The 25,324-nt window shown below is 48.8% G+C and overlaps 1 protein-coding gene across 1 annotated transcript; it reads right to left on the bottom strand.

The window, feature by feature from the left end:
* Positions 1-20,646, bottom strand: LOC138570216 (L-threonyl-[L-threonyl-carrier protein] 4-chlorinase-like). Its single transcript, XM_069648940.1, has 6 exons — positions 19,925-20,646; positions 12,202-12,418; positions 10,491-10,582; positions 5,205-5,344; positions 2,728-2,832; positions 1-1,237 (listed from the first exon to the last, which is right to left on the bottom strand). Exons 1-6 carry the CDS (start codon positions 20,046-20,048, stop codon positions 1,130-1,132), a joined length of 786 nt encoding a protein of 261 aa, XP_069505041.1. The 5' UTR covers positions 20,049-20,646; the 3' UTR covers positions 1-1,129.
* Between the last annotated feature and the right edge of the window lie 4,678 nt (positions 20,647-25,324).

The following is a 25,324-nucleotide window of genomic DNA, read 5'->3' as shown; positions in this document are numbered from 1 at the left end:
ACGTGTGTCTTATAATTTAATTATAAAAATACATCATTCAAAGAAAATATAGTCACATATACTTGATACTATTGAAAAACTTAAATAACAAAAAAAAGGCCAGCATCCATGGACCCATAACAAGAGCACAGTATTCAGCATCAGTTTCTACTTCCTAAAATAAAGTGCGATCTTGTGCAGAAAATAAGTTACTGTTTCCATTTCTGAAAAACAAACATCATCTGTGTTAGGATAGGGGTTAATGTCTATTCTCCAGTAGGGTTGGGTGATACTGGGCTCGCAATCTCACAGTACTGCATTGCATTTAGATGCATTTTTGAGGGTAGCCAATGTATTGCATTTAGATTTGTTTTTTTAGGGTAACCAATGTATTGCATTTAGATGAATTTTGAGGGTGGCCATTGTATTTGCACCTAAATGAACCTTTGAGGGTAGGCAATACGGTATTATACAAGGTACATATATTTAGCTGCACTTTGCATTTACCCACTTCCAAATCCAGCTGCATCTACGCATCCAAGAACCGGCCAGGACACACGTATCACACTCCATGCCTATGGCTACTAGCCGAAGACACTGCCACCCACCTGCACACGTCTGCAATCATGCACTACTCTAACACACATTGCACAACACTTCTCCCATTAGAATGCAGCTATCCCCCAAAAGTTAAAAATGTGGTCCAGCTCCACACATAGTATCTCTCGCGCGTACTCTACAGACTACCTCTCTGCACCCATCCACATGCCTGCTGAAAATGGGTGACTAGCAGGGGCTCGTCCACCCCTATCTACCTTTGCATTGGCTAAAATGCACACAGGCATTCTATAATATTCAGACGAATTTCCCATACCTGGCCTTCTGTCCCCCAAGGGCGTACAACCTACAGCACGCTTGGACCATACCAATGGTGAAATACGCTGTACAAATGACAATTACATTACATTACACTACAGTAAATGGCACTTACAAATTACAAAGATGCAAGACACATTCCAACCCATGGGGGTTCCATCAGTGCTGGTATTTAACTGCATTGTGCCATAAATTGCCATTGCTTATCCTTAATAACCACTGTTAATCCCTGTGCAGTGGAGTGAAGAGTAGAGTTCCTGCTGCCAGAACTGCATCAGAAAGCCTTGGAAAAGAAGCTGGGCGTGTGGTCCTCAAAGTGCTGAAACTCATCTGTTCCTGCGACCAGCACGGTGGCAGGAAAAGAGCGTGGACGCTCAGGGTCCTGCAGGTAGAGAGGAGAGAATCACATCTTGTTTAGGGTCAGGAATGAAACTGGAGTAGCGCCATGGATGAGAAGCCGGCTCTCAAAGTGGTTCAAAGCTTCTCATGATTGAGTTAACCAACCATTGGACGGTGCCCCACCCGAAACAAACTTCACCTCAAAAATGTCCTCACCTCTAAATATTGATTGATTGATTGTTTATTTGTATAGCGCCTGTACACAATGTGTTTCAAAGCAATTCAAGGAGGAAGGGAGCAAGGGAAAACACAATGACATTCTTACAGGTCCTTGAAACAAATCAGAATGTGAGAAAAGAAACTTTCCTATCATATGAGATAGTACAAGTGCATGGAACAATAAGGGAGAGGTGGGGAAGGAAAACAGGAGACAAGACTAGCAGTTACATTACTATGCCTGTCGGCAATTTTTACTGTGAAAGAGTGACAAGACAGACAAACAGCGGGCATTGAGGTGGGAGAGGGGCTCAGACATACAAACGGGGGCATTGAGGTGGGAGGGTGGCTCAGACAGACAAACGGGGCATTGGGCTGGGAGGGGGCTCAGACAGACAAATTGTGGCATACCATGGTGCACAGGGGTAGACAGGGCCTTTGTTATGGGCCTTAGTGGTCATGTGCCAGCTCTCGCCTCCCGGTTGCACTGATTGGCCTATCTAGGCCTGGCAACCAATGGGAGAGGTAGGCAGGGCCTGGACATGAACAAAGGAAGTCCAGTTTGAAACAGTATGGCCATCTTGGATAGGCCTTAGAATGCATGTGCTTTTGTGAAATAAAAGCGAAAAGCCCAAGAAAAGTATACCCCACCTTCATTCACACGTCTCCAAAGAAGCCTCCAAAGAATGAATCCATAGAGCCACCTTACCTTCAAAGTGTAACCAAATCGAAGCAGTAGCCAATCTGTCACTGTCCAGATGCTTTCACCTACAACTCCCATCAGCCCAAACCAGCACAGTCAGGGCCGAGGGATCATGGGAACTGTAGGCCAAAACATCTAGACGGTAACAGGCTGGCTACACCTGCTCAATATTGAATGAGACTTATAGCCAAACATGACAAGCCAATGAGAAACCATGTTTCCTAGCAGGCCCATTTCTGAAGCTTTACTTTGAACTGGGATTCTACCGGGACCAGAATGCAAAGTACTTCTACTGCCCATCGAACATGGCAGCACATTTCAGGAAGTGCCTTTCCAGGCTCCAGAACATATGCAACTCCTATCAGCACTAGCCAGCATAGCCAATGGTGAGGGACAATGGAAGTGGTATTCCAGGACATCTGGTGAGCCACAGGCCACAGACCATGCTCTAGAACTACTCTGGCGTACGCTATAGAAACACAGGGTACGTTGTCGCTTCCATAAGGACCTTCAATGGCTTAAGAAGGCATGGGCCATGGGCATAAGTAAGGAAATGGTGCCACCTGCTCTCCTCTTGGACCAGCCCGCATCACCAGACTGGGGGTTCAACTCACCTGCACAGGGTAGGCTGTCGTGGGGACATAGCGAATCACGAAGCCACATCTTCTTCTGTGGGACAGGTTTGGTTCGCTGGCGTGGACTGTCAGCCCATCATGGACCTAAAAATACAATTTAAATATATAGCAGATGCAGGGATTAGATAACAGGAATTTCGTATGGTTAAAGAATTCATTTATGGGGATTTTGAAAAAATGGGAGCTGATTTATAAATCTACATGATGTGCAAAATAGTTACATATGTTTTCTTCTGGTTTGTTTCTTTCACTCTTGACTGTTCAGTTACTTGGCATGGTGGTAACATTAGGATTCCATTCAGGGTGTGTAAAAATGTATATATTGTCTGATTGCTTTGTTATGAGATGTGTGCCTATTTCAGGTTGACTCTAAAAACACAGTTATTTCGTTTTTGACACTCGTTTACAAGACTATCACTTGCCAGCTATAACTACAGCCCTATCCCCACCCATAAACCCACCCTCTGCCACACCCATAAACGCTCCCTCCCTCATCCTTCCACACGGGAACGACCAAAAACCATACCTATATTTAAGTTATCCCTTAAATATAGTTACGGTCTTGGGTCACACATGTGCTTATCAAGGAACAGACACAAGCATCCATTGGAATCTTTCATAATTAAACTAATTGCAACGTTGAATACAGTTAATAACCATTTGCACCCCGGCAAGGGCATTCAGCCAATCAGATGGCTGGAAGAGCAGCAGAGAATGTAGTGTGTACTGCCAGTTCTTTCCAGTCACACGATGCCCCTCCCCGGGTGGCTCCATCTCGATTGTGACATTAGAACCCTTTCCTCTATCCATGTCCCCTCACTTACTTGCTGTACCTGTCCTCCCGCCCACGTCTGTCGCCATGGAAATGGAAAAGCTATGGTAGCGGCCATCTTTTTTTTCCTCAGGAGATTGGGCTTACGCAAGCGCGGAGCCCATCTCCCAAGAAGAATAAGATAAACTATTTGCACTCTGTGCGTACATTTATCCTCGTCATAGGATTATACTCACAAGTTTGGAAAACTAATGGTCATTCACTTATTCAGAACTTCCATTGTAAAATCATTTTGGTATTGTACATAGGAGATGTCATGTGATGTGATGTTCCTTCACATCTGTGCAGGAGCTTACATTAGCCAAAACAAACCACACATCAAGTGGGGTTCTCCAACAGTCTTGCCAATGGGTGTGGAGTGAGTACAATTGACCTTTTTAGGTGCATTGGAGGGAGACATATGGTTCTCTTTAATGGTATTGGTGCCAGTGCTGATGTAGTCATTGTATTTAATGATTTCCTGAATATAGGCAAGCTTTTAATAGCTATCTGCAGGATCTCTGTTCTCTCCTCCTCGCCCCTCCTCCCTTTTCCTATCTCCTCCCCTCCTCCCCTTACTTTCTTCTATGCACTTACTCTATCAGAATTGTCCCTGGACCTAGTATGATAGCAACCTCGTCTGTCTCCCCTCCCCCCTCCAGCACTATCTGAAATGTCGTCAGGCCTAGAACGATAGTCGCTTGTTTTGTTCCTCTGCTCCCTTTCTGCACCACTCTCCCTCATCTTTTGTTTTTCTCTGGCTCTACCAGAAATGTTGTCAGGCCTAGTACGGTAGTCGCCTGTCCATTTCCATTTCCTTCCCACTCCCCCCCTCGCTTCCTTATCTATGTCTTCCACTATCTGAAATGTCGTCAGGCCGAGTACGATAGTTAATTTCACATCCTTACTGTTCATGGCCTGTAAGAATGTCACTGCATTTTCCCTTGTTGCCTCCCTTGCCTTGAAGCGCTTTGAAACACTTTGTGTATAGGCGCTATATAAATAAACTATCATATTATATCAAATCAGACTGACCTATAGGGCAACAGGGCAATGCCTGAACCAAAAAGCGCAAAATGCTAGTGGGGGCCAGTTTTTGGTCAAAGTGGGCCACTTTTCTGGCCCATGTGGATCAGTTTGATAAGTTACTTCACCATGCAGCTAGTACTTTTGAACAGTATTACTGAATACATTTTAAAAAGCACCCTTTGCATCACATGTTATCAAAAACCTCCCTCTTCGGTCCTACTCAAACAGTCTGTCACAAAAGGAATGAATTGCTATTTGCAACTGTGGGCCACTTTTTCATTGCTGCCCGAGACAATTTGATGTACCAGTCCGACCCTGGCTACCTGGTCAAAGACACAGCATGACAGAATTTCGATGCATGCATTGAAAATGTTATTCAGTAGGTATTAGCTTCTTATTAATGCAGTGTAGCTAATCTCTTATTAGGAAAACAGAGGGCATGTTATTTTTCTGTATTCATAGGCAGAAGGGGTACAGAAAGATGTATGCATAAAACTTTCCTTAAAATAGGCAGACACGGTTCGATACCGAATTGAAAGCCCGCTAGAGTAATCAACCATTATAAGGCACTTGGGGCGCAATTTGTTGGGGTGCCCAAACATGACTGCGCACTCACCGACATCTGGCCAGCTTTCAGGGGGCACTCGACGGCCTTCTCGACGTCCACCAGGTGCCCGGGGATCTCTTGATTGGCTGAGAGCATGTTGCCTGGGGCGGTCGCGGTTCGATGCTCCAGGATGCCCTGCTTGTGGCTACCTATAGAAGAGAAAGGCTTCATGTAAACATATTAATTGATTCCTGGCCTGGGCTCTCGTCCAATCTCCCTCCACCCCAGCACCCACCAATCACCCGCCCGAAGGGCCAGAACTCCCAGGCCAGCCCTGCCCATCACACATGCTGTTCATGGTGTTGGCCATTTCTGTTGGGTCTCCACAATCATGATAGTCAAAGGGCATGCATTAGGTTCTGGTACTTCGGGCCCTGCTCTGGGATCTCAGTAACATGCCAGTCTTGAAGGACGAGGCCCTCAGAGACCAGACGCCCAAAAGCAGGTGCAAGAAAAGGGACACTGAGATCTTGAACCAGCTGTGCTTGTCAAGTCCCAATACAAAGAATCGGCTGCGGGTGATGGTGCCAATTGGGTCCCGGTGGCCAACGGTACCCTCGGTCAAATAGAATTTAAATCATGCAAAATCACACTGTGCGGATTGAACATACAATGTATCAAAACACACAGTCCACACGTGTTTCGACCTTCAAGGTTTCTTCAGGTTGAATATATCATTGAAGCACATCCATGTCGTACACAAATGCATGCATGTATACAGTATATCCACTGATAATTCCAAAGCCATTGCGATTGGGCTCATGAACATACATAAACATACCAATTCAGAACATAAGCAACATCATATAACAGGATTTGAGTAGAACAACAGGGGGCATCCAATTCAGTAGCATGTCCATAATAACCAGCTGAATTTAGACAGGAAAAAAGGAGAAAGATTTGAGAAAGAAATAACACAAGAAACACTCCATTACTATTCTTAAACTCAATAGCAATCAGTTCCATGTCCATGGCACAAGTGTAGTTTACCACCTGAGTCATTGCCACACCCTTCGTGTTCACGCATGCGCATGCTCTGTAATCCATGATGTGCTCCACCACCTGTGTGTGTTTTCGGGTTCACGCATGCGCACGCCCTGTGTGCGCGCGCCTTCGTGTTCACGCATGCGCACCCTCTGTAATCCATGATATGCTCCACCACCTGTGTGTGTGTTTTCGGGTTCACGCATGCGCACGCCCTGTGTGCGCGCCTTCGGATTCACGCATGCGCACACTCTGTAATCCATGATATGGTCCACCACCTATGTGTGTTTTCGGGTTCACGCATGCGCACGCCCTGTGTGCCTTCGGGTTCACGCATGCGCACACTCTGTAATCCATGATACCATCCACCACCTGTGCGTGTCTTCGGGTTCACGCATGCGCACGCCCTGTGTGCCTTCGTGTTCACGCATGCGCACGCCCTGTAATCTATGATACGCTCTACCACCTGCGCCTTCGCACAATGTCTCCATTATTCTGGATCAGGAACTCAAGTGTCAGTCTATGGTATGCCATATTTCAATGGATCATTCCCTCTTAAATACAATTCTAAACCCCCAAAAAGGACGTATATAATAGAGGGGTGACATAACCCCCCCATTTGCTCTTGTAACGAACGATGCATGCCGTTAGGTAAGTCCAACTTCTGCAGCCTAATAGTAGAAAGCCCTACATTAGAACCTGTGTTATGCCGCCAGAAAAGGCCACCTCAGTCATGTGTCAAAAGGTCATTATAATTGGACCTCGGAAACACAAATGCCAGGAGAAGGTTTCCAAACCCGCCACTGCAATTTCTGAAAAACATGTAAAAAGTGTGTAAACCCATAGGGGCATCGATTAGTATGTTGCATAGTAATTTCACTGCAACAGCCATCGCCATGCTGATGTGTCGTGATGCTGTGCAGCATTGCCATTAAGCAGTAGCCTGCTACGCCTGCGGATTGGCCGTGCTGTTGTACAGCATTGCCATTAAGCAGTACCCTGATATGCCGGCTGTGTTGTGCTGCTGTACAGCATTGCCATTAAGCAGTAGCCTGCTATGCCTGCAGATGTGTCGTGCTGCTGCTGTGCAGCATTACCATTAAGCAGTAGCCTGCTATGCCTGTGGATGTGTTCTGCTATCATTAAGCAGTAGCCTGCTATGCCGCGCTGTTGTACAGCATTGCTGCTATGCCTGCTGTGTCATGCTGTTGTGCAGCATTGTCATTAAGCAGTAGCCTGCTATGCCTGCTGTGTCGTGCTGTTGTGCAGCATTGTCATTAAGCAGTAGCCTGCTATGCTTGCAGATGTGTCGTGCTGCTGCTGTGCAGCATTACCATTAAGCAGTAGCCTGCTATGCCTGTGGATGTGTTCTGCTATCATTAAGCAGTAGCCTGCTATGCCGTGCTGTTGTGCAGCATTGCTGCTATGCCTGCTGTGTCATGCTGTTGTGCAGCATTGTCATTAAGCAGTAGCCTGCTATGCCTGCTGTGTCGTGCTGTTGTGCAGCATTGTCATTAAGCAGTAGCCTGCTAAGCCTGCATATGTGTTGTGCTGTTGAGCAGCATTACCATTAAGCAGTAGCCTGCTACGCCTGCGGATGTGCCGTGCTGTTGTGCAGCATTGCCATTAGCCAGCTACGCCTGCAGATGTGCCATGCTGTTGTGCAGCATTGCCATTAAGCAGTAGCCTGCTATGCCGGCTGTGTCGTGCTGCTGTGCAGCATTGCCATTAAGCAGTACCCTGCTATGCCTGCGGATGTGTCGTGCTGCTGCTGTGCCGCATTACCATTAAGCAGTAGCCTGCTATGCCGGCTGTGTCATGCTGCTGTGCAGCGTTACCATTAAGCAGTAGCCTGCTATGCCTGTGGATGTGTTGTGCTATCATTAAGCAGTAGCCTGCTATGCCGTGCTGTTGTGCAGCATTGCTGCTATGCCTGCTGCGTCGTGCTGTTGTGCAGCATTGCCATTTAGCAGTAGCCTGCTACGCCTGTGGATGTGTCGTGCTGTTGAGCAGCATTGACATTAAGTAGTAGCCTGCTACGCCTGCTGATGTGCTGTGCTGTTGAGCAGCATTGCCATTAATTAAGCAGTAGCTTGCTACGCCTGCAGATGTGCCGTGCTGTTGATCAGCATTGCCATTAAGCAGTAGCCTGCTATGCCTGCGGATTGGCTGTGCTGTTGTACAGCATTGCCATTAAGCAGTACCCTGATATGCCGGCTGTGTCGTGCTGTTGTGCAGCATTGCCATTAAGCAGTAGCCTGCTATGCCTGCGGATTGGCTGTGCTGTTGTACAGCATTGCCATTAAGCAGTACCCTGATATGCCGGCTGTGTCGTGCTGTTGTGCAGCATTGCCATTAAGCAGTAGCCTGCTACGCCTGCAGATGTGCCGTGCTGTTGATCAGCATTGCCATTAAGCAGTAGCCTGCTATGCCTGCGGAGGTGTCGTGCTGTTGTAGAGCATTACCATTAGGCAGCAGCCTGCTATGCCTGCTGTGTCGTGCTGTTGTAAAGCATTACCATTAAGCAGTAGCCTGCTATGCCTGCCAATGTGCCGTGCTATTGTAAAGCATTGCCATTAGGCAGCAGCCTGCTATGCCCACTGTGTCGTGCTGTTGTAAAAGCATTACTATTAAGCAGCAGCCTGCTATGCTTGCTGTGTCGTGCTGTTGTAACGCATTGCCATTAAGCAGTAGCCTGCTATGCCTGCGGATGTGTCAAGCTGTTGTAGAGCATTACCATTAGGCAGCAGCCTGCTATGCCTGCTGTGTCGTGCTGTTGTAAAGTATTACTATTAAGCAACAGCCTGCTGTGTCTGCAGATGTGTCGTGCAGCATTACCACTAAGCAGTAGCCTGCAATGTCTGCGGATGTCTTATGTTGTTGTAAAGCATTACCATTAGGCAGCAGCCTGCTATGCCTGCTGTGTCGTGCTGTTGTAAAGCATTACTATTAAGCAGCAGCCTGCTGTGTCTGCGGATTGGCTGTGCTGTTGTACAGCATTGCCATTAAGCAGTACCCTGATATGCCGGCTGTGTCGTGCTGTTGTGCAGCATTGCCATTAAGCAGTAGCCTGCTACGCCTGCGGATGTACTGTGCTGTTGAGCAGCATTGCCATTAAGCAGTAGCCTGCTACGCCTGCAGATGTGCCGTGCTGTTGATCAGCATTGCCATTAAGCAGTAGCCTGCTACGCCTGCGGAGGTGTCGTGCTGTTGTAGAGCATTACCATTAGGCAGCAGCCTGCTATGCCTGCTGTGTCGTGCTGCTGTAAAGCATTACCATTAAGCAGTAGCCTGCTATGCCTGCCAATGTGCCGTGCTGTTGTAAAGCATTGCCATTAGGCAGCAGCCTGCTATGCCCACTGTGTCGTGCTGTTGTAAAAGCATTACTATTAAGCAGCAGCCTGCTATGCTTGCTGTGTCGTGCTGTTGTAACGCATTGCCATTAAGCAGTAGCCTGCTATGCCTGCGGATGTGTCATGCTGTTGTAGAGCATTACCATTAGGCAGCAGCCTGCTATGCCTGCTGTGTCGTGCTGTTGTAAAGCATTGCTATTAAGCAGCAGCCTGCTGTGTCTGCAGATGTGTCGTGCAGCATTACCACTAAGCAGTAGCCTGCAATGTCTGCGGATGTCTTATGTTGTTGTAAAGCATTACCATTAGGCAGCAGCCTGCTATGCCTGCTGTGTCGTGCTGTTGTAAAGCATTACTATTAAGCAGCAGCCTGCTGTGTCTGCAGATGTGTCGTGCAGCATTACCACTAAGCAGTAGCCTGCAATGTCTGCGGATGTCTTATGTTGTTGTAAAGCATTACCATTAGGCAGCAGCCTGCTGTGTCGTGCTGTTGTAAAGCATTACCATGATGTTATTCTTCATGCAAGGTCATGTTAATACCCATTTTCAAATACAAAATTTGCAAAATCGTTATCATTTTGCAATGCCTTGTGCAATGCCCTTAATTATGCAGTGTCAGACTATGCCCCTCCAGATAACCAAAATACTGTAACCTGGCACCCCCTGGCTGCCCAAAGTGCAACGAGTCCATACAAACAACACGCAACAGTAACACATCAGCAAAGGTTAACGAATATAAAGCCTATTTCTAGCTAACAAACTGAACTTATATGACCTATAGGACATCTTCCGGATCCCCCCACCCCCCTTTGAGTCCTGAGGAGAGGCCGGTACGGAACTGCACAGTCTCCCTCCCTCCCCCCACCTGCCAGGACACCAGTGGCATGGTCCCTGGGAGACGTGAGGGGCATTTCCCAATATCACAGACACCTTCTCAAGATGGCGGCCGACTGACCCATACCTGGAATCACCTGCAGCACTCCATTCTCGGTGTCCACGTCGTCCAGCGCGAGCCACACCGAAGCCACTGGCCCCCCCTCGAAGCCCCAGTACCTGGAAAAGACCCAAGAGAGCAATGCATTTAGACAAAAAACTGCACACACGCGGAACCAATATCCAGCAAAGGGTGTCTTTAGGGTAGAGTCTGTGCTCTCCCCACAACCCAGGGGATTCATCCAATAAGGATATCTAGTTAACTTTTTTCAGGTGCATTAAGCCAACACTAAGCAAATGCAATGCAATGACTACAATACTCAGCATTTCTGCATTGAAAGAGGGTTTAAAGACCATTTAAATGATTGGAAAAATCCAGCAGTAATGCTCTTTCAATCCTGATTTTTTCGGTAGGGTGAGTGTGGCCGTCCTGGTTATCACGTGTCACCAGACTATATAGGTAGGGTCTTCCATATTTTGGGGCAGGATAAAGGAATTGTAGCAGCCCAAAATGGCAGCAAGTATGCTCAAAAGAAATCAGCATGCATAGCGAATGGGGGGCCCCAGTGCTGGTCTCCTCCCAGTGCCGCTGATGGGTTTGACATCTGTTTCATCCAAACCTTTAGTCTCCCATGAAGATCGCGCCGTCATGGTGGCCAGATTTCTCAAGGCACTTCCGAATATTAGCACCCGAGCCACTTGGATAATATGTCTGCGCCTTCTAGCACCAGGCCAGAGGTTTCCTAGCACCAGGCCAGATGTTTCCTAGCACCAGGCCAGATGTTTCCTAGCACCAAAGCATTTCCAATGTAGCCCTTTTTTGGCGTTCAACGTTGCTATGGACTGATGTAGGGGTTTAAGCATTTGAGGATTAGAGATTGCCAAAGGGCGCACCTGCCACGGTCACCGACCTGCACACTTTAGCAAGGTCCAGTACCTACCCACCTGGTTCAGCAGCCATGACAGCCTGAGGCCTCCTGTCTAGATACATGGATCCGTGCCACGTGGCACAGGAGCCGCCTCTTGTGGCCCTGCTAGTTGGAGCTTGGGCCCTTCATCTCTAGATTTGTATTAATTTATTTCGGGAGTCAGGATGTCATTTCAAGCATAAATATCACAGTATCACGTGATGGAGGAAGTCCTGGGGTGAGAGAGCCTTTACGTTTCCATGAAATACATTACTTTGTGTTAATTGACTTGGTGGAAATCACTTCGAATGTTTACTCCGAATTCATTTTTATGAGGGAGTGGCCTCCAATCCCTCTTTTCCCCCTTCACTACCACCCCTATCCCAAACATCTCCCCACCCCCTTTTGCCCTTTAACCCACAAATGCATATATAAATTGGAAGTAATTTCCACGAAGTAAATGACTTTGTAAAAACACCAGGAAATCGCCTTTGCGATATGCAGCGTGAGTAGGTAGGCCTAGTGATGGTGGGGTCGACCAAACACGGATATAGACCAGCGACCTAAATAAGGGGACAGACATGCGAAGGGTGAACAAGCAGGGCCTAGTGCCATTATCTCTTTTTAAATGTTCAAGCACTATGCATATTGATATTCCTGTGGGATGTAATGTCAGGGGTGTCGCGGGGCCATTTGGGAAGCTGTGGGGCAGGCGTAGGAGACACCCACTCACTTGTTAGCAGGTGGTGATCACATCCCATCATCCCTGATTCAGGCTACCCCTCCCTTGAAGCAACGATAGTGGCATCTGATTGGCCCGCCTCTACTTACTTGATGTCCTGATGCCAGGCCACGTAGGGGGCCGTGTCCTCCTTGTGTGGGACTGCGGAAGACGGGTATTTGCATATGAACCGGGAGTCCAGAAGGATGACGTTGGGTCCCAGCACGGCGGTGATGGCCTCGAGGGTGTGCGGGTGGGTTGCGAGGTCCATCGCCCACGGGTGGCTTTGGTGGATGTTGTGCAGGCTGTACTGGGTGTGCTCCTTACCTGCAGGGGAACACAGAAGGGGAGACTATGACCCCATCACATGCTGTGTCTTACACACAGAGCATTACCTGACACTATTCATCCCCAGGACTTAATCACATTTGGGAAGTAAAAGTGGGGGTCAGACAAGTAGACAATCCTAGGACTTCCTAGGATATGGGTTTGTTGGTTCCATCTAATAATGTCGCTGTGAAAAGATCGTCGCCACGTTTGGGGAACGGGAGTCTACCTTCCGACAGCTGGAAAGAGGCATGAGGACAGGCCTTTTCACTGGAGGGAAAACTGAGGGGTCGTAGGGAGTAAAAGAGCACTGGTGGGGACAGCCAGCAGGACTCCAGATTTTCAGAGGTTGCGCGCCACACGCCTTTCTAAGCCAGAGCTCCTGCAGCATAAGGGAGTCAGACAGTGCCCTGCAGTTTCTGTGCATCAGTGTGAAGTGTGCTAAGGAAAATAGTGCTTACATGGGAGCTACACAGTGTAGAAGCCAGAAGCGCTAAGCCTCTACTCAATGCAAGGCTGTTTAATAAATCAGCTAGTTCTCTGCTTGTCGGTCTGTGCACTGGATAACTTTGATGAACCCCTCCCTCAGACTGTGACTTCTAGGCACTCTGTTGGTCCTATGTGGGCCTGTGGCGTGTCCAGACTCTTTTGACTGGTGTGGCCCGTGGTGTGCTGACGCAGGGGTGGCATGAAGTACGAGCGCACACACACAAAATTATCATAGTTTAGGATAATGGGTGGCACCTGGGGTGGCCAATTACGTTCCAGGGTTAGAACGTGCCACCCCAGGCCACTCTCTGGACACGCATATGATCAGGGTCAGAATGGGACAAGAAATAGGCTCAGACACCCAAAAAGAAAGTGGCCCACCTCTCGCCTTAAAGAAAAGTGGCCCTCAGACCATCATCTGTGAATCGCGTCAATTCACGACTTTACAGAAAATGCTACTTATGAAGGGTTCATGTGTCTGTTGCATGTTATGTTTTGTGTAAACACTTAAGAAAGTGATAACATTTCTTTTGTTCTTTTAAAAAAACAACAACACATAGCTAAATGCTTATTTTGCAGAACCAGACTCAAGGCATGTCTACTCGTTGCCACCACTGAGTTAACGAGGTGGTGTATTTGCACAGACAGGAACTTACTGGAGCTCTGCACTCGGCAAACAGGAAAGTGAAACCTCAGAAAAAGTAGGATTTGCGAAAACATCCCCTGCTGATTATCAACTTCAAATCATATCACTTTGCAAATATACAAGTCGGATGTGCTTTGAATTTCAATGAACTATGTAAATGCAGGAATGTTTGAATTGAGACATTGAGAACTCTCCTTTCATGCTATGCTTTGCTGGAATACGAAATGTGCAAGCAAGTTGTCAACGGATCTCTTGACTTTCTCAGATACACTTGGAACTGAGTCGCTGCCCATTGTCAGAGCTCTCAATTTCCCCCTGGCTAGGGTGTTGCTAGGTCTGGAAAAGATCTGAGGCTGCACTAATGTCAGGATTGTCAGGACTCAGGGCTAGCTAGCCTTGTAGACCCTGAGATTCTATCCGGGGCTACAACCAAAAGACCTGGGGCTATAACTTCCTATGCCCCCCTAGCAATGCCTCTGCCCCCTGGCAATGCGTGAGAAGTCCGTTCAGTCTTGTTTTGAATTACAAGCCAGTTTACAGAATTAATTGTGAAGCAATTGGCATAGCATATGTTGCAATTGTCGGTATTGAAGTGCAGCGAGGTGGGGTCCCAAATAGCAAAATTATATGTTGTGAATAATGTGAGAGTGTGTGATCTTTAAGGCCTCACACTGATTTGTGCTGAGCACTTATTCCTATCCCCCCTTTCCACAAACAGCCAACCAATACATGCTGTGCCAACCCGGGGAGGCCGAAAGCCACCCGATCTTTTTTTTTACGGTACCGGGCGGAACGTGCTAGACACCACAGGAGAACTTGCCTATCGCGCTCTCACCCCTAGGCAAGAACGTGCCGCCACACCTCACAGAACTTCCACATTGCGTGTGGACAAACCACATTTTGGACCCTTCCCTACCAAGTGGCTATCTCTTGACGTTGCCTGGCATTCTGGCATTTGAAGTTCACGGCAATACAGTCCCTTGTGTGCCAAATCCCCCCACCCCCAGCAAGGTAGCCCGGTACAAGAATCTCCCCCGCAACTATTACCCCATCACCTTCTCCACTGCTGCCTCACACCGCTCAAGCCTAGTATGCCAGTGCCTTTTTCTGCCTGCCTCTGCCCCCCAGCAGAAATGAAAACCTGTGCATACACCCTTACCGATGACCCAACAATTATTTATCATATAAACCCCGCCCTAACTGACCACCGGCCCACCCGCTCAATAGTTGCTTGCCCCCTGACACTGTAGACCCCACTACCATACCTCTTCCTGCAATAAATGCATGCAACCTCAACCCTGTGTTATAATAAACCCCTGTGCTATCCTTCCTTCGGTTCATGCCTCCCACGTTACCTACCAGATCCCCATCTGGTACCCCAACTACAGGCCAGATCCACTTACCTTAATTCTTCTAGGCCCCTTCGTACGTGTGATCCCTTACTTTGGAGCTCCCCCTCATGCTGTGCAGGGGCCCTTTTGACATGTTGATCTATCACTAACACGGACATGCGGATCTCCACTTCCATCACTGAGAGCGTTTCACTACACCCTCATCGCCTTTCAAAACCACAACCCATACATTAAAATGAAGGCCCGGGATTAACATCCAGTTTCCAAATACTTACAATTCACTGGGAGCGGGCCGGGCTGAGGCAGCCCCGGCCCCGTCCAACCCAGTCGCTCCCAGTGTTTTGTAAAATAGTAACACTGCTGGCCTGGCACCATGGTTTCCTGGCAGTTGGCTCAGGGGCACCAAACCCGTTCTGGGCCTCTGTTGTGCAGGCAGAGGCATGCCGCATTCAACAAAGACAGGTAACACTTCGGTGTTACCTTTCTCTGCATCAGCGGCGGCCGCAAAGTAAATCAATGTAACTTACGTTACTTAAAGTAATGTAAGTTACATTAAATCAAACCAGCCCAGGCATGGGCTTCAGGAACCGGCCCCCCAGGGCCTCAAATGATTTCAGCCCGGCCATGGGCCGAATGGCCGACAGCCCAATCCGACCCTGCATATGATGTGTGCCTCGATGAAGTGCAGTATGAACTGTAACTCTTGAACATGCCGAGTGCACCCCTAAGCCTCAGAGAAGAATTGCATTGCAGAGGCTTAAACTGCTTTAAGTGGGATGCTAAATCGATGGGTGGGGCTCTTGTTAGGGGGCATGGCCTAAATTTAGGCCACACTCCTAATAAGACCACCACCCTCGCCTAAGGGGGTTAGGGGCTGGTGAAAGCAGGGGAGCTGGGGCGTACTGTCATTATTACTTCAGGTGTGCCCAGTCCATCCTTTTAAACAGAAGGAGGTGCTGCGTGCATCAAAGGCGTGAGACCAAAGCGCCCCAGATGCAGCAGGCAGCCCTTTCATTCAAGGAGGCATTGAGTCTGTATGCTGCTTGTTGACCCCTGTACTCAGAAACAAGGAGGAGGGCTTGAGGGTCCGGCTCTCCTATTGTTTCTGAGTAAAGAGTCATCATGCAGCATGAAAGCCCTTTGACCGCGCAGTTAAAAGGCTTTCATGCTGCCTCATGACTCTTTTTTTAAACTTTTCCTTTAAATTATTTGTTAGGCGCAACCCAAAATGGCCCGGAGGCATAGGAAAATTATCAGTAGCGAGAAATCCAGTTGTAGAGGTCGGAACAGCCCTTCTTATTTAAAAATGTGCACTTTAAGTTTATTCTTGAATTCCTCAAGTGTCGAGCAGTTTCTAAGAAATGAAGATAAGGCACTCCATTTTGCATTTCTTTACTCAGAAACAATCGCAGAACCGGGCCCTCCAGCCCTCCTCCTGTTCCTGAGTACAGAGTCATCAGGCAGCCGGTGTAGCCAAAGCCACGGTTACACTGCCTTTTCTTTTTTCTAATCTGAAGTGCTGACACTTGCAGGCAGCCTGTATACCCTTGCAGACCTCCTGATGTGTTGGCATGGCTGGGGCTAGTCGGGGGTGGGCCATGGATTGGGAGCTCTTTCTGGAGACTGCTGGGGCTCAGCCCTTGGCCCACTTAAAGCCCTGCCTGAGGGTACATAGTTTAGGCTCATAAGTGGCACTTTAGCACCCCCTAGTGAGGCTGTATAGTTTTGGCTCACCTAGTAATGTGAAACGGTTTAGCTTCTGCGCGGTGCTTTACTACGAAACAACGATCCGTGGACACTGATATAAATAAATGGGATGGGGCTAACAGCGTCCCCTGAAAGATCCTGGGGAGATGGTAGAGCTGAACCAGCGCATGGATGGACCCTCCACTCCTTTTCCATGGCTGTCGTACTTCACCAATGCATGCCACCTCCATGGTTTCTCCACCTGGGACCTTGGAGCAGGACTGCACAGCCGAACCACTTCTCTCAAGCAAACCCAAACCTATTGGCTTTACCAATGTTTCCCTTAAATGCTGTCTCTTTATTGCTGCACAGATGCTGTTTCGATTGCTCACGTTTAATGCCTACCCTAGCGATGCCATCTTCGAGTCACCCTTTACAGGCAATGCACGCCCTACTCACTCTCCAGGGCCGCACCATGATCAGTGTGAGTGAACTACCTCTACAGGCCAAAGAGTCAGTGCGTCACTCCATCATGCCGAACCCACAGCAGAACGATCAAGCACATCTCTGGCAATCATGCCCACCACCCACTAAGGCCACCTAGGTAGCGTGATCAGACGTCCCGGTTTCGCCGAACCGTCCCAGTATTTTACCTTTGGTCCCGGCGTCCTGAGACTTTTTTAACGGTTAAAACCATGTCCCAGGGTTTGAGGGATGGCGGGCTAATGTCCCGTTGTTTTCTGGTGATCCTTGAATAAATACCACTCTCTGGCTGGGCATGGCTCTTCATGATTGCGGTTGATTGTTTTTCACACTCTCCCTCTTCCTCCACGGCTTCTCACCTCCAATGAGCTTTTAATAAGCATATGCTTTGCGTGGAAAAGGCCGTTGACATAGACGTAGCACTACAGTTGCATTGGAACCCACTGTGCATTTTAGTCCTTTTGTCTTTATGTCCGCTGAAACTGTAGTCTTACTTCTATGTTGATGGCCCGTCCAGATTTTTTATTTTAAAGATCTGGTCACTCTACACCTAAGGCAAATCTCCACTTGCACTGTGCACCAAGCCATCCCACGCATCCCAGCCTGACCATCTTGTTTTTTTTTTTTTTTCAGGGAAATTGGGCACGCAAAAAAGATGGGGCTGAAAATTAACTCGAACAAAATTAGAAAGGTTGGGAGATGGTCAGGGGCGCTAATAGCTCTAACTGCCCCAGCCCCCATACAGGGCAAATAACCAAACCCTCAAAGAGGGCCTAGCTCAGTTGAGGCCTAGTTAGGCTTGCACTGGAAGGCCGTTATCCGCCATACATGAGAGTATTGCTTTAATGAATCAGTTTGAGACATTAACACCTCAGTGACCTCTACCAAGTGCTACAAAAAGGAAAACCTTTTCCTAAAACGTAACTTCCACCTTTATGATTTTCAGTTTCTTGTGTATTTTTGTAGTTTTTTTAGAGTGAGCTGAAATAGTGAGAATAACATGGGCAGGGTCCTCCTCCCTCCCCCCTGGCTAAGGGTGAGGCGTGCTGAAGGCAGCCTGAGGGACGTGAAGCGTGCCAAATCCAGGAAAATGGCCACGATGGGTAACAATAGGTGGGGGCGTGCCAGTCTGCATATAATCCGGCGGGCGTCCTGCTGCAGGAGAATCCAGCTCGAGGAGGACACCCGCTGCACCGTAGGACTTGTTTTTCGTTTTCCACCCACCCACCCTGTTTTGAGAGCACCGGAATGACAATGACTGGACGTTGATGTCGCAGAACGGCGAGGCAGTGTTTTGGCGGCCAGTGGCAAGAGACAGACTCCGATTGAGCCGTGGGAAAGCCAGAAGGGTCTCGTCTCTTCTCGGGACCAGCACCTCTGGGGCCCTAAGCGGCAGGGGCGCTGGTCGTAGCAATGAGGGTTCAACTTCCCCCAAACAAACAGCACCCTCCCAGCCCAGGAACACCTGCAAGGGCAGTCAGGGCTCAGCCAGGAATGGTTGGGGGAGCTTTGGCCTACTGTGGACTTGTGTTGGAAAAGGGGGAAGCAAGTTTTGGACATGAAGCAGTCACTGCACCTTCAGAACTATTTTCACAACGTTTGTTTGCAGCGTTATGAGTTTATTATGTTGAGAAAATAAATCTGCAGCCTTTTTATGCCAACAAAGAAGACATGTCTCATTCTGCACCTTACTGGGGGGGGGGTACCGAAAGGGGCAAAGAGAATGAGCAAATGTGTTGGTACAAAGATGGACAAATTCCCAAGTTATGGAATCACACCTCTTCTGTTGTTCTTGTGAAAGGGACTGGGCCAAGCACGTTACACAAACATCTATGCAGCAGGCACGTTAACCCCTTAAGCTTTCTTACTAGGATGGGAAATTCGGACCTTTCAGAGCTCAAGCACATCTCCGCAGCACGCACTTTAACACCTAGAGTTGTCCTACAGGGATTGGAATCTGAATTGACCTATTTTGGTTTCAATTTTTACATTTCAATATTTTAACGTAGGGGTTCTTTTTCTAGTGGTTCAGAAGACAGCTCTGCAAGTTAAAAACGTGCCTCTGTCCTGAGGCAAGCCTGCAGTCTGAAAGTTCAAATCCTTGAAAGGCCGACTCAGCCCTCAATCTTTCGGGATCGATACACTGAGTGCCATTAAATGTGGCAATAGCGCAGATGAATACAGTGTTTAGAAACAGTAGGAATTGGGGTGAAATATTAAGTAAAAACGGGAGAGTACTATTATTACCCACATGATAGATTTCACGCCCTGTAATGACAGGCTTGTTTTATAATAGATCGAAAACTCTAACGCATCTGTTAAGATATCCCTTCAGTTAAAAAGGAGAACCCTCTTTTTCAGGTCCCTTAATTCCTTGCACTGAGTGGGCCATGAAATACGATTCTCAGGCCATAACTCCACATATGGTCCCTCCTGGAGCTCTCATTTTAGCTAAAAACACTCATATGAGGAGTGGGTGGGGCAGTACACACTAACATCACCAAAGAAATATGCCATCCTGATGAAACTGTTGCAATCGGGGAAGAGGGGTGACGTTCTTTATCCTCGGCCTAGACACCGTGTGACCCTGGGCGTTTCGCCTGTCCGTGCTCTGGAGGCTTTAGCAGCAGAAATCCCCTGGGTGCACCTGAGTGTGTAGTCTAGTTTCGGCCCTCACTGGCCTACAGGGCAATTCCCACCATACACGTGCAGGGCAGTTGTTTGGCAGACCAATTTGTCATGAAAATGACTGTATTGGCCTTTGGGATTGTGTGCTACTTGGGACTGGTGCCTGGGCCTGTGTTATGCTGCACTATAGCCATGCCTTTGTTAACAACACCCAGCACTTACCGAACTCCTCCTCCAGCTTCGCAAAGGCTCTCCTGGCTTCCACCAGCTCCTCCGCGCCCAGCACCGGCACTCCTGTCAGGAAGCCGCGGGAGTCGTAGCGCGTCTTCATTTGCTGAGCGTTCATGGCGGCCTCGAGAAATGTGCTTTTAATAGCCTTTAATGGCTTCTCCAGATGTTATTACCTTCTCGTGCTCAAGGTTATCTTCTAGCCCTCAAAGTGCTGAAGCCCCAGGTGATGATATAGTCTTCTGGGCTTAAGGTAGTGTCCTTGTACTCAAAGTGCCGAAGCCCCAGGTGATGATATAGTCTTCTGGGCTTAAGGTAGTGTCCTTGTACTGAAGGTGCCGAAGCCCCAGGTGATGATATAGTCTTCTGGGCTTAAGGAAGTGTCCTTGTACTCAAGGTGCCGAAGCCCCAGGTGAGGATATTGTCTTCTGGCGCTTCAGATATATGTTCTTGTACTCAAGGTGCCGAAGCCCCAGGTGAGGATATAGTCTTCTGGCGCTCAAGGTGCTGGAGTGCCAGACGTAAATATCGCCTTCTAGTAGAAGACGATACAGTCTCTGTTGCTCAAGGTCCAGGTGCTATAGATGTGGATGTTCCCTTCTGACTCTCAAGATGCTAGTGATGCAGTCTGACTCTTGAGGTGCTGCTGTGCCGGCGTCTAGCACCCTGCCCTGCTCCGGCCTCTTATGTTCGGCCAGAGGCCGAGGCCCCTCCCTGCTGGGAAGATCTGTGGTGTAAACACTGATGTGGGCTTCTTTCGTTTTCGTTTCTCCCTTGAGCTGTCCGCGTCTCATGACGCTGTGGTCACTCCTGGGCCTCGCCCCTTGTTTTGCAATGCTGCACATGACAGCAAGTGGAAGGGGCTCATCACAGCAGGAGGCGGTGTGTAGAGTGGATCACTGCGGGTTCCCGTGTGCGTGTGGCTGCAGTCACTGCACACACACTGAGCACTCCAGCCGACATTAAACGTGCTCTACTGCCAGGGCTCCATCTGCCAGGCACTTACCGAGTGGTCACTTACCTGTAAACTTCAATACGTCTATTGAGCGTACCATAGAGTAGGGCATTGGTATAGAGCGTTCCATAGGGTAGGGCAGTGGCATAGAGCGTTCTATAGCGTAGGGCAGTGGTATAGAGCATTCCATAGCGTAGGACAGTGATATAGACCGCTCCATAGCGTAGGGCAGTGGTATAGACCGCTCCATAGCGTAGGGCAGTGGTATAGAGCATTCCATAGCATAGAGCAGTGGCATAGACCGTTCCATAGTGTAGGGCAGTGGTATAGAGCGTTCCATAGCGTAGGGCACTGGTATAGGGCCGTGGTATAGAGCATTCCATAGCATAGAGCAGTGGCATAGATCGTTCCATAGCGTAAGGGCAGTGGCATAGAGCGTTCCATAGCGTAGGGCAGTGGTATAGACTGTTCCATAGCATAGAGCAGTGGCATAGAGCAGTCCATAGCATAAGGGCAGGGGCATAGAGCGTTCTATAGCGTAGGGCAGTGGTATAGACCGTTCCATAGCGTAGGGCAGTGGTATAGAGCGTTCCATAGCGTAGGGCAGTGGCATAGAGCGTTCCATGGCGTAGGGCAGTGGCATAGAGCGTTCCATGGCGTAAGGGCAGTGGCATAGAGCGTTCCATGGCGTAGGGCAGTGGTATAGAGCGTTCCATAGCGAGGGGCAGTGGTATAGGGCAGTGGTATAGAGCATTCCATAGCGAGGGGCAGTGGTATAGAGCGCTCCATAGCATAGGGCAGTGGTATAGGGCAGTGGTATAGAGCATTTCATAGCGTAGGGCAGTGGTATAGGGCAGTGGTATAGAGCATTCCATTGCGAGGGGCAGTGGTATACAGCGTTCCATAGCGAGGGGCAGTGGTATAGAGCATTCAGTAGCGTAGGGCAGTGGTATAGGGTAGTGGTATAGAGCATTCCATAGAGTAGGGCAGTAGTATAGAGCATTTCATAGCGTAGGGCAGTGGTATAGAGCATTCCATAGCGTAGGGCAGTGGTATAGAGCGTTCCATAGTGTAGGGCAGTGGTATAGAGCGTTCTATAGCGTAGGGCAGTGGTATAGACCGTTCCATAGCGTAGGGCAGTGGTATAGAGTGTTCCATAGCGTAAGGGCAGTGGCATAGAGCGTTCTATAGCGTAGGGCAGTGGTATAGACCGTTCCATAGCGTAGGGCAGTGGTATAGAGCATTCCATAGCATAGGGCAGTGGTAGAGAGCGTTCCATAGCGTAGGGCAGTGGTAGAGAGCATTCCATAGCGTAGGGCAGTGGTACAGAGCGTTCCATAGCGTAGGGCAGTGGTATAGAGCGTTTAATAGCGTAGGGCAGTGGTATAGAGCATTCCATAGCGTGGGGCAATGGTATAGAGAGTTCCATAGAGTAGGGCAGTGGTATAGAGCATTCCATTGCGTAGGGCAATGGTATAGAGTGTTCCATAGAGTAGGGCAGTGGTATAGAGCATTCCATAGCGTAGGGCAGTGGTATAGAGCGTTCCATAGAATAGGGCAGTGGTATAGAGCGTTCCATAGCGTAGGGCAGTGGTATAGAGCATTCCATAGCGTAGGGCAGTGGTATAGAGCATTGCCTAGAGTAGGGCAGTGGTATAGAGCATTCCATAGCATAGGGCAGTGGTATAGAGTGTTCCATAGCGTAGGGCAGTGGTACAGAGCTTTCCATAGCGTAGGGCAGTGTATAGAGCACTCCATAGCATAGGGCAGTTGTATAGAGGATTCCATAGCGTAGAGCAGTGGCATAGAGCGTTCCATAGCGTAGGGCTGTGTTATAGAGCGATCCATAGAGTAGGGCAGTGGCATAGAGCATTCCATAGCGTAGGGCAGTGGTATAGACCATTCCATAGCGTAGGGCAGTGGTATAGAGTGTTCCATAGCGTAAGGCAGTGGGGTATAGAGCATTCCATAGAGTAGAGCAGTGGCATAGAGCGTTCCATAGCGTAAGGGCAGTGGCATAGAGCGTTCCATAGCGTAGGGCAGTGGTATAGACAGTTCCATAGCGTAGGGCAGTGGTATAGAGTGTTCCATAGCGTAACACAGTGGGGTATAGAGCATTCTATAGCGTAGAGCAGTGGCATAGAGCGTTCCATAGCGTAAGGGCAGTGGCATAGAGCGTTCCATAGCGTAAGGCAGTGGGGTACAGAGCATTCCATAGCGTAGCGCAGTGGCATAGAGCGTTCCATAGCATAAGGGCAGTGGCATAGAGCTTTCCATAGCGTAGGGCAGTGATATAGAGCGTTCCATAGTGAGGGGCAGTGGTATAGAGTGTTCCATAGCGTAGGGCAGTGGTATAGGGCAGTGGTATAGAGTATTCCATAGCATAGGGCAGTGGTATAGAGCGTTCCATAGCGTAGGGCAGTGGTATAGAGCGTTCCATAGAGTAGGGCAGTGGTATAGAGCGTTCCATAGCGTAGGGCAGTGGTATACGGCAGTGGTATAGAGCGTTCCATAGCATAAGGCAGTGGGGTATAGAGCATTCCATAGCGTAGAGCAGTGGCATAGAGCGTGCCATAGCGTAAGGGCAGTGGCATAGAGCGTTCCATAGCATAGGGCAGTGGTATAGAGCGTTCCATAGCGAGGGGCAGTGGTATAGTGCGTTCCATAGTGTAGGGCAGTGGTATAGAGCATTCCATAGTGTAGGGCAGTGGTATAGAGCATTTCATAGCGTAGGGCAGTGGTATAGGGCAGTGGTATAGAGCATTCCATAGCGTAGGGCAGTGGTATAGAGCGTTCCATAGTGTAGGGCAGTGGTATAGAGTGTTCCATAGAGTAGGGCAGTGGTATAGAGAATTCCATAGCGTAGGGCAGTGGTATAGAGCATTCCATAGCGTAGGGCAGTGGTAGAGAGCGTTCCATAGCGTAGGGCAGTGGTAGAGAGCGTTCCATAGTGTAGGGCAGTGGTACAGAGCGTTCCATAGCGTAGGGCAATGGTATAGAGAGTTCCATAGTGTAGGGCAATGGTATAGAGAGTTCCATAGAGTAGAGCAGTGGTATAGAGCATTCCATAGCGTAGGGCAGTGGTATAGAGCGTTCCATAGAGTAGGGCAGTGGTATAGAGCATTCCATAGCGTAGGGCAGTGGTATAGAGCATTCCATAGGGTAGGACAGTGGTATAGAGCATTGCCTAGAGTAGGGCAGTGGTATAGAGCATTCCATAGCATAGGGCAGTGGTACATAGCGTTCCATAGCGTAGGGCAGTGGTATAGCGCGTTCCATAGCGTAGGGCAGTTGTATAGAGCATTCCATAGCGTAGAGCAGTGGCAGAGAGCGTTCCATAGCATAGGGCAGTGGTATAGAGCGTTCGATAGCGAGGGGCAGTGGTATAGAACATTTCATAGCGTAGGGCAGTGGTATAGGGCAGTGGTATAGAGCATTCCATAGCGTAGGGCAGTGGTATAGAGCGTTCCATAGTGTAGGGCAGTGGTATAGAGTGTTCCATAGAGTAGGGCAGTGGTATAGAGAATTCCATAGCGTAGGGCAGTGGTATAGAGCATTCCATAGCGTAGGGCAGTGGTAGAGAGCGTTCCATAGCGTAGGGCAGTGGTATAGAGCGTTTCATAGCGTAGGGCAGTGGTATAGAGCGTTCCATAGTGTAGGGCAATGGTATAGAGAGTTCCATAGTGTAGGGCAATGGTATAGAGAGTTCCATAGAGTAGAGCAGTGGTATAGAGCATTCCATAGCGTAGGGCAGTGGTATAGAGCGTTCCATAGAGTAGGGCAGTGGTATAGAGCATTCCATAGCGTAGGGCAGTGGTATAGAGCATTCCATAGGGTAGGACAGTGGTATAGAGCATTGCCTAGAGTAGGGCAGTGGTATAGAGCATTCCATAGCATAGGGCAGTGGTATAGAGCGTTCCATAGCGTAGGGCAGTGGTATAGAGCGTTCCATAGTGTAGGACAGTGGTACATAGCGTTCCATAGCGTAGGGCAGTGGTATAGCGCGTTCCATAGCGTAGGGCAGTTGTATAGAGCATTCCATAGCGTAGAGCAGTGGCAGAGAGCGTTCCATAGCATAGGGCAGTGGTATAGAGCGTTCGATAGCGAGGGGCAGTGGTATAGAGCGTTCCATAGTGTAGGGCAGTGGTATAGGGCAGTGGTATAGAGCATTCCATAGTGTAGGGCAGTGGTATAGAGCGTTTCATAGTGTAGGGCAGTGGTATAGGGCAGTTCTATAGAGCATTCCATAGCCTAGGGCAGTGGTATAGAGCATTCCATAGTGTGGGACAGTGGTATAGAGTGTTCCATAGAGTAGGGCAGTGGTATAGAGCATTCCATAGCGTAGGGCAGTGGTATAGAGCATTCCATAGCGTAGGGCAGTGGTATAGAGCGTTCCATAGAGTAGGGCAGTGGTATAGAGCGTTCCCTAGTGTAGGGCA

Source organism: Ambystoma mexicanum, chromosome 2q (assembly GCF_040938575.1).
Source record: "Ambystoma mexicanum isolate Mex_15411 chromosome 2q, UKY_AmexF1_1, whole genome shotgun sequence".
In the NCBI taxonomy this organism is placed as follows: domain Eukaryota; kingdom Metazoa; phylum Chordata; class Amphibia; order Caudata; family Ambystomatidae; genus Ambystoma; species Ambystoma mexicanum.
Note: the sequence above shows the minus strand (reverse complement) of the source record. Positions and strands in the feature narration are given on the sequence as shown.

What these genes read in the sequence shown, in the direction of transcription:
- LOC138570216 (XM_069648940.1), bottom strand. Translation starts at nt 20,048, where the DNA reads ATGAACGCTCAGCAAATGAAGACGCGCTACGACTCCCGCGGCTTCCTG. An exon ending in AGTGCTGCAGGTGATTCCAG is followed by an intron (nt 5,345 to 10,490) that starts GTATGGGTCAGT and finishes TCTCTTCTATAG; the next exon opens with GTAGCCACAAGCAGGGCATC. An exon ending in CGACAGCCTACCCTGTGCAG is followed by an intron (nt 1,238 to 2,727) that starts GTGAGTTGAACC and finishes CTCTACCTGCAG; the next exon opens with GACCCTGAGCGTCCACGCTC.